This window comes from Bombus terrestris, chromosome 7 (assembly GCF_910591885.1).
Source record: "Bombus terrestris chromosome 7, iyBomTerr1.2, whole genome shotgun sequence".
Lineage (NCBI taxonomy): Eukaryota > Metazoa > Arthropoda > Insecta > Hymenoptera > Apidae > Bombus > Bombus terrestris.
The window spans coordinates 16318878-16329216 of record NC_063275.1 but is presented as its reverse complement, the minus strand read 5'-3'; the positions used below and the strand labels follow the sequence as shown (position 1 = coordinate 16329216).

Below are 10339 nucleotides of genomic sequence, written 5' to 3'. Positions count from 1 at the left end.
TAATTTTAAGTTGTATCGTTAGTTTTAAATACTACAGTCAAGTTTTAATTTTAAGTCGCATCGTTTATTTTAATCTTTAGTTTCAGTATATTTGTGAAGATGGACTGTTTGATCATTGATATATGTATCTATCCATAAAAGTAAAATTTTGGTGATCTTTTGCTTTTTTCACCAGTTTTTTTTTTCTATTGAGCGTAATTTGTCTGCTTGAGTTATCGATAAATTGTGTTGCGAGTTTCCAATTTTGAATTGGACTACCTATACTTGATAATATATTTTTTTTATTTATTTCTTTATATTCACAATTTGTTCAATTTGTACATTTGGTAGAATTTTTTAACAGTTATATTAACATGTTGGTGGCTACCCCCGGCGGGGTACCATCCTCGCGTTTACAAGGTTATATCCTTTCTGAGGTTTGCTGGGTATTTCCTTTTTAGCCTTCTTTCCATATTTAAAGTGTTGATCTTTTCTGGTCATTTTTATGTTTCAGATATATGAAACTAGAATTTTATTTGAAATTAATTAAAAGAATTATTTAACTATTATTGTATATTCATTTATTATTTTAATAATGTGTAATGATTTCCGCAGTATTGCAGTGGGATAGAATTCTATACACTTTGTTGCAATTTTAGGATATTTTGTTCTATATTTTATCTATAATTTCATGTAAGACATTTGTTTTAATTCAAACTAGTACTGTACTGAATCGATAACGTCGCATGCGACATGATAATGGTTAGGTAACCCCTAAAACGTAGGACTCGAAAGAGCATTGAATTGCGTCTATTCTTGTACCTTGTCTGTAATGTCACGTCTATTCTTGTATCTCATCTGTGGTGTCATTCTCGACTGTGTGGTCATACGTTACCGATTCAGTGTAAAATAAGTTTACAGTATCATCACAATACTACAGTTCTGTACCGCGCTCTATACTTCGTCGGTGATTGTAATCTTATTCTTTGCTGAATCGGTAATTTTGGAAATAATAGTACAGATAAAGTATAGACATTGGTACCGTGGTACCACTTAAAGTGTCTCTAGTAACCCTGAGATGAGAGACAAGAAATGCATGGGGGTGTTAGGTCTATCTTACATCTTGCTGTGGTTTGGCGCGTTTTCTTCAGTCGTTCTGTAACCGTAATTTTAAATTACTGAATATATCTTGCTAAGATGTTTGTTATATAGTAATAAGAGTTTTAACAAAGTGAATCAATTAGTTATATTAAAGTTTGTGCATATAAATAAATATTTAAATACGTTAGTGGGTGTAATAATTTCCCGTCGTAATGAAATGTATCAATGCACAAGTAGTAAGTTATCAAAAAATTTCGGTACGTGGTATGCAATTTATTATTGACGAAACATAACGTTGCATGTAAAATTAAGTTAGCTGAAATAGTTAAACTTCCATTATAATAATGAATAGTACTGTGTGAATTAGTACTGCATATTAAAATACACATACGTTTACATTTATATACTTAACAATAAATATCTCAGTTTTACAGTAAACGGTAAATATCTATAATAAATGTCATACTTATAAGAAGTCCTCTCTCTTTTTCTCCCTCTAAATTTAAATTTTAATACTACATACTAAAATACATGTACACGTACGTCTATATTTATAAACTCAATAACATGTATCTCAATTTTTGTAAACGGTAAATGTCTATAATAAGCGTCATGGCTATAAGAATTTTCCTCTGCTTTCCTCTCTCTGAATTTAAAATAGCATATGCAATTATTAAGCCATGAAATATCTCATTTAACAGATCTTTAAAGTTATTTTTATCTATAATAAAAGGGGAAAAATGATACATATATATGTACTTTATTTCAGGATTCAGTGCACTGCGATTACACTACCCTTAATTATCGAAGAGTTTCGACATTGAATGTAAGATGGCGGCAGCTATGGCTGCGGCGCAAACGAGTCGGCGATCGACACGGTTGTGCCATCCATGATGGCTGAGACAGTTTCCGAGATTTCGAGCACGGTGTCGTGAGTACGTGTTCTCTTTATCGCACGTTTAATCGCTAGTGAGGCTCATCTGCAAGACAAAAGGATTCCGGAAAGAATGACAGACAGTCCAGCGGCACTCGTAAGTGTTGTCACTGTCTATTAAATTTTCTAGAGTGAAGTATTTGGGACCCTCGATGTCCGTTAGGTTACCCATCGAAGAACATGCGCACATCTAGGGCTTCGTTCGCGTTTATGTATCGGTGATCGAGCAATGATCGAATTCGTTGCTTGCTGCTATTTCACCTCTTTCTTAACTCGAACAGTAGGTAGGAGCATCTGAAAGAACTGATCACGATGGGGACGTGTAGTCGGTGCAGTACACGTCCGATATGTTGTAACGCGCAAACGCAGGACAGAGGTTCGTTGCCCGTTCTCGTTTGACGTCACTAGCTAATAGTGGTTGTCACCTGTTTCTGACGGCAGTGACGTCACCAGTAGTTGTGACGTAACCGTAAAAATCGATAGCGGCTTTGTTTACCCTAATGTACGATAAGATACGTTAGATAACTTACTCCAACGCATAAATAATACTTTGACGCCTATATTTATTCTAATTTTACTACTGCATCCACTGACATTGTTCCAATTGACGTTCGTGACGATACTACCACGTTTCACGATATTATGTTAGTCCTCCATATTGATTTCGCGCTTAGACACCTGCTGTAAATTGTGTTTATGAGGCATTTATTGTACCACAGTTATGAACATCTGTTATTATCATTGTTATCTACGTTTATTCATTTGTTTCAGTTTTCTATTTCTAACAAATTTACGTATATATTATTAAATCATTTTCCGAATAATTTTCTCAAATTATCTAATTGTACCGCTGCCAACATTCTCGAGGTACTTTATGATTACGTAATACTTCAAGACTAAACTAACGAAATTGCGAAATGAAAACGAAAGACAAATATCTCGAATTACAATCCAGTGAGTCAAATCCCATTCGTATTTATGACGCTCATGTATATGATAAGAACGTAGTACATTCTTAAAAGCAATTTCAGTTGCATTTAATAGAATTTGCGTTTGAAAAGACGACCTTGGATGACCATGATCTAACATCTTGTTGTTACAGGGAAACGATTGTTCCCTCTGAAATTCGTTTACGTCAGTGTCTCCAAATCTATCTAAACCTAGTTGCTGATTTTCGAGTAATGGCCATAGCGCTCGATGCCGGTCGACACGAGGAAACAAACGAATAAACAAGTCACGCAAAGTGGCATTTTAGAGGCAGCCTTTTCCCTTGTCATTTGTTCCAAGTCCGCACGAAATTGGACTAGCCGCACTTCGCCTCCATATTTGTTTTTCAATCAATGCTTTAAATCGAGAACAATTTTTCGATGCGAATTTGCAAGATACTCCTCTTCGTTTGACTTCTTTAAATCGTTAAATCAGCCTTATAAAAAGCAAAATAAATTTTATTCTCGCTATAAGACTCTTTCCAACGTAATTGGTCGAATCAAAGAAAATGAACGAATTTATCACTGATGAAAAGGAAAGGAGACACATTCAGTCGACTTAGAATAAACATTTGAGAAAATTATTATAATCTGATAATCATTAACGTTCGTCCAATTTAACGCTTAATTTGCATCATATTAATAAATATATCTATTTGAAATATTTAGACGATTGATAGTGAACGTATTCATCATTTTCAATAAATATTTCAATTAGAATATCAATTACAGTTATTGCTTTTTCATTGGAAAACTTTTTACATAAATGGTATACATTTCTAAAAGGTTCATTCACAGCGTGCGGTGGTATAGTTAGAAATAAAAGCGGAAATGGGTTTGGTAAGACCGACAGCGATGTAACCAGGTTAGAATGCTTTTATCGTCGAATTAAATGGCCAGGAAAAGCCGGAAGTGCAAACACCGTTTCAGAGGAGTATTTAATTTTGTATACAGTCCGCGCTATTTATTCTACTCCATCGCGCGCATCAGGCTAGCTCGAAAAGTATCGCAACACATATTCCACCGGCACTAGAGTCTAGATCGTGGCTTTAATTTTGAATGTTTCGTCTTTCTCTTCCTCTGTTATCCATCAATGCGATAAGCTTTCAAACTATGCGTTGGCTAGCCAGTTCCAAAGTGTAGCAAGCATATGTAATATCTTTCTCGATTGTTTATAATCGAATAGTTCGCGATCGAAGTAAGTTATTCATTCCGAATCCATTTTTGACACGAGGCTTATGATTAGACAGCAGCCTTTTATGTAAATTCATAGTTTTATAAACATATTTAAAGATGCAGAAGTTGCATGTTTAAAAAAAAAATTGAGCCTTTTCATATAAATCCGAGCTGGTGCAGTTGCTCGTGTAGAATATAACATCGCATAGAATTAACAAATTCTTTTGAGAAATTGTTAAAAAATACACGGGACAGGATTGACGCGTGTAGTTTTCTCGAAACGATTTCATAATGGTAACGAGAAACAAAACGTGGACCACGAAAGCAAGGTGAAATCGATGTAATTATTAGTTTATTTGTTTACGGTGTCTGCCTTAGTAGAAACAGCCAATGTGATCTAATATCTGTTTTATCCCTGCACGAGGAGAAGCCGTTTCAATCCCGTGGCGAGATAGGATCATGTAGCGGCGTGCGTCGCATTGAATGGCTGCAATTGTGCAGCTGCAGTTCAGTAACGATTATTGGTGTAGGTACATGTATACCAATAATGTTAACGAGACACCTCGTATATCGTCGTTCACCCGCGTTCACTCGTCCCACGACATTCGTGATTTCCCTCTATTACGATTGTTCCACGACCTCCCTTCAGTTTCCTTTTTCCTTTTTTTTCCCTCGTTTTGCTCCTCTTTACAGACTGCTATTAGTTAGGTATTATAAATATGTGCGTTTCTCCATGTAATTCTCTAATGTCCTCGGAGATATATTTAATTGAACGATGGATAGCTTAAATTGGATTATAATAAGGTGTTATTAGAGTAGAATAAGTTTTTCCTTTTTATCGCCACTTTTGTTGAAAGACTAACATTAATCTCCCATTTTCTCGAGCTCTTCCAGTAATAATGTCCAGACTCTAGATACTAAGATACTACTATTAGATACTAAGTATGTACAGTGGCATAGTATGTAACTATTTCGGAAACAGAATACACTGGTTAAACGTCATGGGCGTCCCCTACCTACGCAGTTCTAATTCTTCGAACTTTTATAAATATTCGCACGAACCGAATATTCTGAGAACGTAAAATAAATTTTTCTGAGAATCCAGCAACACGTTCGTTCCGAAATGAGAAGAGACTCGAGACTGAATACAGATTTCTTTCTCGAAGCGGGAGAGAAATTTTTCAGGGAGTAGCTAACCATATTGACCCCTGTGGTTATTGGTTCGTCCGAAGGGGTTTTTAGCAGCACGTAGGGGTTTGTCGAGCAAGGAGCAACGCGTTTCATCATCGATGGTGGCTGAGCAGCGTGTTTTGGCAAAATTACGGGCGACTTCCCATTGTTTGGACACCAGAAATTTATGATTACGAGCTGCGCTCGCAGCCATATTCCGATTCACATGCCGAGATATTGATCTTAATTTGAATCTACTGGGCGGCGCCTTAATTCAGATCAATTGGCCCACTAATTAATTCGAGAGTAACGACCAATCGCTTGCCATACGAATAATTAGGAAACACCATTATCGGACTGCTATCAGCCTGGAAAAAAATTAAGCAACTTTTTATAGACCTTACGCGCGGGATGATGCTTCCTAAACTGAATGTAATCAGGAGGACGATGAAGGGATTAGTTATGAAAATATACAGTTATCGTAGTAAGATACAGTCTCAGAAATGATGTACCGATGAATTAAGTTGCGATAGATGTATGGTATAGAATGACGTATAGAAGTAGAAATCGCAGTAAACAACGTTGATAAGGAATATGTAGGAATTTGTTGCCCAATTGCGTTCTTTTTGCTTTGAAAAATTGTCAAACTGTAAGGAAAGTATGAAAATTTATACTTCGTAAAAGTAGTTTCATTGATTTGATCAAAATTAGAAAAATATGGTTGGAATAATTGAGAACGCAATTGGCTGGCAAAAGGGTGAAGGGTCGAAATCCTTTGTTTAAAATAAAAGCGTCCACTTTCGAGGAAGAAACGGTAATGTAAACGATCGTAAATCTATCAAAGTATCAGGAAGATTCTTGATGCAATTGGTAATGTCATGCGTTGCGTGGAGGATCCTTAGCAACGCTATTTCTTTTTTAACAGATCCCGAAATATATGGAACTGCCGAATCATGTTACGAATATCGAGTTTCTAGCAAGTTACAATTATTTACGATGTTATAATTTTTGGACAGGCGTGGGATTTGAATCTATCGCTGTGTACATATTATAGGCTGCAAAGTTCGAACGGTCTCTCTCGGTTAGCAACTGACCAAGAAATTGTGTTTTCCTTCGAGAACTTATTTATCGGTTCTCCGGTTGTCCGATGAGTAAAGACAGCTGCGTGAAATTTGTTGTCCCGGTCCATTGAATTACGGATCGGTTGCATTTTTAAAAGTATTTCCACCTTGCGCCCACGCAGGAACCATGGAAAAATCGGTAGCGAAAAATAATTCAACTGCAGAATTTTTCTCCTCGTTTTCTGTCCGAGGATTTTGATGACCGAGTCGTGGATATATTTGCAAAGTATTCGTGTCCTTTCTTTATTTATAAAATATTTTTATCCGCTCGATATTGTAGCTTTTTTAACTGAGTGGGTGCAGAAATTTCCTCGTCACGATCTAAAATATTCTTAAGCGACGAGTATATCGTGTGTATTTATCAAAGATCAGGCTAAAGAAACATCCTGCGTTTGCTTTATTAATGTCGTTGACAGACACTTACTACCGACGAATAATTCCGCAATGATATCGTTACTTACGAAATGTTGCTACTTCTGCTAATGTTCATTTCGAAATTTTACATCGGTACTACGAAATTTTTAATGTCTTTGGTTGCAAATCAATAAAATTTCTTTCCAATCTCTATAGTTGCAGTACGTTTTTTGTTACAAGCTTACGAATTCCTTAATTTTCCTATAAAATCACATGTATACTCACGCTAATCCAAACAAGAATTTATCAACAAAATTTCCAATTAAACTCAATCCCATCAAGTTTAAAATTCTCAGTTCATCATCGGATACTCACTCACTCCTTCGATCACTCGTTTCCCTTTCATGGTCCAACGCCCAATGTACCAAGAAACTAATGCTAATCTCAGAGAAAAACGATCTACCAACACGCTAAATCCTCCTTCATCTTAAAATTCTCGTCTCATTGTTAAATTGTAATCCACCTCTTCGATTATCCGCTTCATGATCTTTCTTAACAAGATTCTCAATCACGATAGAATCTCATAGATACGTGCACTTACGTTTCGAATCGCTCCTCCTATGTATACGATCCTGTACACGATTTTCGCAACGATTTGTATTATTTAATTTAAGCGAAGTCGCGTTACAATTTCATTTGCATAACCGGTCGCATTATCCGTATGGACGTGGCTCGTATTTTCGCGCGCTCTACGTTAGATAACGGTCGTGACAAAACGATACCGTGCGCAATTAAAGGAACTTCCGAGAAACGAGCGCATAGATCGTTCGGTTTGCCACGATGTCCGCTCGAGGGTAACGAAAAGAAGCAGCGTCTTTCACGCTGGTAGATTCTCTTACTATCTGAAGCATCGTTTCGTGGCTGAATTAGAAACTGCACTTAGTTTTCCTTCGGTGAAAGATACCGGGTGGTTCCGCGTCGTCGTCGAGAGACAAATTGCACGACTGGATTAGACGAATGTCTGTGAGCGATCGCGGCCAAGACTTCCGTTCGAAAAACCTGTTTCGAACCAGTTTCGATCTCGCGGTTTTACTGTATTTTTCAACCGAGCTCGCGTCTTCGGGTTCCTCCACTTGCCGTCAGGTGGCGGCACAATACTCGAATTTTCTTGTTTCGTGACAATAAACAAATAACACGATACTCTTGTCTGTTATTTATTTTTGAAATTATTATCGTAGCGTTTATTTTTTCTTATGTTTCATCGTAAAAATTTCAATTCGTGTATATCGCTAATTACCGAAATAAGCAACCATGAGATTCGTTTTTCAAACTTTTCGATTTATAAGCTTAAATATCGTATGAAAATTCTTAACTGCGATTGTCTGAAACTCGCTACCTTGAGTACTTTAAACAGGCTTTAAAAACAGATCGAAGCTTCGAGTTGTCACGATCGATTATGTATAATACGATAAAATAATCATTCTTCATTTGTGCTTCTTTCTTCGTTAATCTGGGATTTAGTAACAAGGAATTTGTAGAGTCACGTATCGCGTATTCGTAGAGGCGATAGCAAGTATCGGAAAATTTAATTTCATTAACGGAGGTTTTACGCCGAAAGATAGAGCTATTTTAACCGGTTGACAAAAGGCCAATTTCATCGATGTTCCGCAATCGTAAAATCGATATTATCCGCTATTTAGCCGTGACGTTTCGATTAAACTCTCCTATCGAGTGTACAAATATTTTCCTCATTTAGCGTGCTGGTCTGTAACCAGTGTCTGCTGGATAATATTTACATCGGCGCGGCACAAAGTCCAATGAAATCATTACCCGAGACGTCTGTCTCTCTATTTGTCCGTGGCCGACTTTTCGTTCGCTATTTCGCTGAATAATACCGCGTTTATTCTCCTACGTGCTCACGTTTGCCATATAATAAAAATGAGATCCGTCTTGATTTATAGCTCTGATCAGTGTATCTTCAACACTATCATGACACAAAAAATTGACGTTCAATCGCGCGAATCTTATATCTAGCGTGTAGTTTTTAGTTTGGTATCGGTTACTTTTGATTTCAAGGAATATACCTGATTTTACGATTGAAATTAGTCGAAGTTAGCCGAGATATCTTTCTTAAAGTATTATTTATTATTTTTATTCAGCGTAAAAAAACACAAGTACGATTATTTATCAATGACACGAACTGCATTAAAAGTGCAATACAAATGTGTTAATCGCTGACGCGTGTTGAAAGCACGAAGGGAAGGTAAAGGTAAAGGTTAACGAGTTGGCGAGTTGCGTGCTGCACGTGTGATCCTTGGGGATCATCGTTTGACCGCGAATTCAACCGATATAAATGCGTGTGACAAGCGTGATCCTCTTCTTACTGTGCGTTGTTACGTACGCTAGTCGGTATTTCGTAAGTATCATCGTGCTCGGAATAGCAGAGTCAGTGAGGAAACGCCAGCTTCCAGCGTGACATCATTTCGATAGGCAGAGCTGCTTTCCTGATCATTGCTGTCGTCAAAATCGATAGTTCGAAATTATACGAATCCTCGTACGATAAACCGTTATATCCACTATTGACGAAAGGTAGAAAAGAGAAGGAGGCCAGTGTATGAATAAATTTACAAACATTCGTAACCATTTTCTTTTCGAAACAAAAGCCTCGGTTTGCCAAAGTTTTACCGTAAAGTATATTTGAATCGATGATTGACCGTATCGTAAAAGTGTAGGGATGTTAGGAGATTCGTATTGAGATTGAAATTTAAAGGTTCAGATACAGGTAGGTTTTCAAATTTTAATAGAAGGTTGGAAATTAAAGATTTAAAATTTTAAGCGCATTTCGTTATAATTATTAGAGAAAAATAGCTCGTTAGGATTTCTAGCCGATACCGACAATTCAACAACATAGATTTCTTAACGATTCGCACAGTACAAGCGAGTACGTCGTTAAGTACTTCCAATTAAGTATCCTCGAGTTCGGTCCTTCAAGTCTCATTTTTCCTGGAATTATTCACTCGGTTCTCTGCGTAATACTCGTTCGTAACAATCGAGCGTAAAACAGCGGAGACTGTTCAGAAGAAATTGATTCCTTCTAGGACGATAAACACGATCGATCGGGGGAAGGGGGGTGAAGCGGGCGTATTAATTAAATGGTGGATTAAACAAAACGTGAAACGGAATGTGGACAAACGGAATGGAATACAAAAAGAGTGAAAGGGAGAGGAAGAAGAGAGAGAGAGAGAGAGAGAGAGAGAAGAGGGAGAAAGAGCGCTCGACAAGACCCCGCGGTACGGTTCAAATAAAATACAGCAAAAACGTCGCGTGAATCACGTGGAAATATGCGTACACAGTATGCCGTGTCGTTATATCGTTTTTGCCGGATGGCGCATTGTGTAGTACTTTGTAGTCACGTTGCATGTTTCCCAAACGTCACAATAGCCGTACGCTCGCGTTCGCATGCTACTCGTTGCTATGTATTTCGAACAGTTCCTAAATACGCGTCAATCCTTGGCTCG

General features: G+C 37.2%; 1 protein-coding gene across 4 annotated transcripts in view; it reads left to right on the top strand.

The window, feature by feature from the left end:
- The first annotated feature begins 1943 nt into the window (after positions 1 to 1943).
- The window catches only part of LOC100644761 (3-phosphoinositide-dependent protein kinase 1), a 404120-nt gene continuing 395724 nt past the window's right edge, over positions 1944 to 10339 (top strand). For all 4 annotated transcript variants that reach the window (XM_048407603.1, XM_048407599.1, XM_048407600.1 and 1 more), the window contains exon 1: positions 1944 to 2111. In XM_048407603.1, coding sequence (XP_048263560.1) covers positions 2088 to 2111 — 24 coding nt within the window. In that variant the 5' untranslated portion in view covers positions 1944 to 2087. The remainder of the gene's footprint in view (positions 2112 to 10339) is intronic.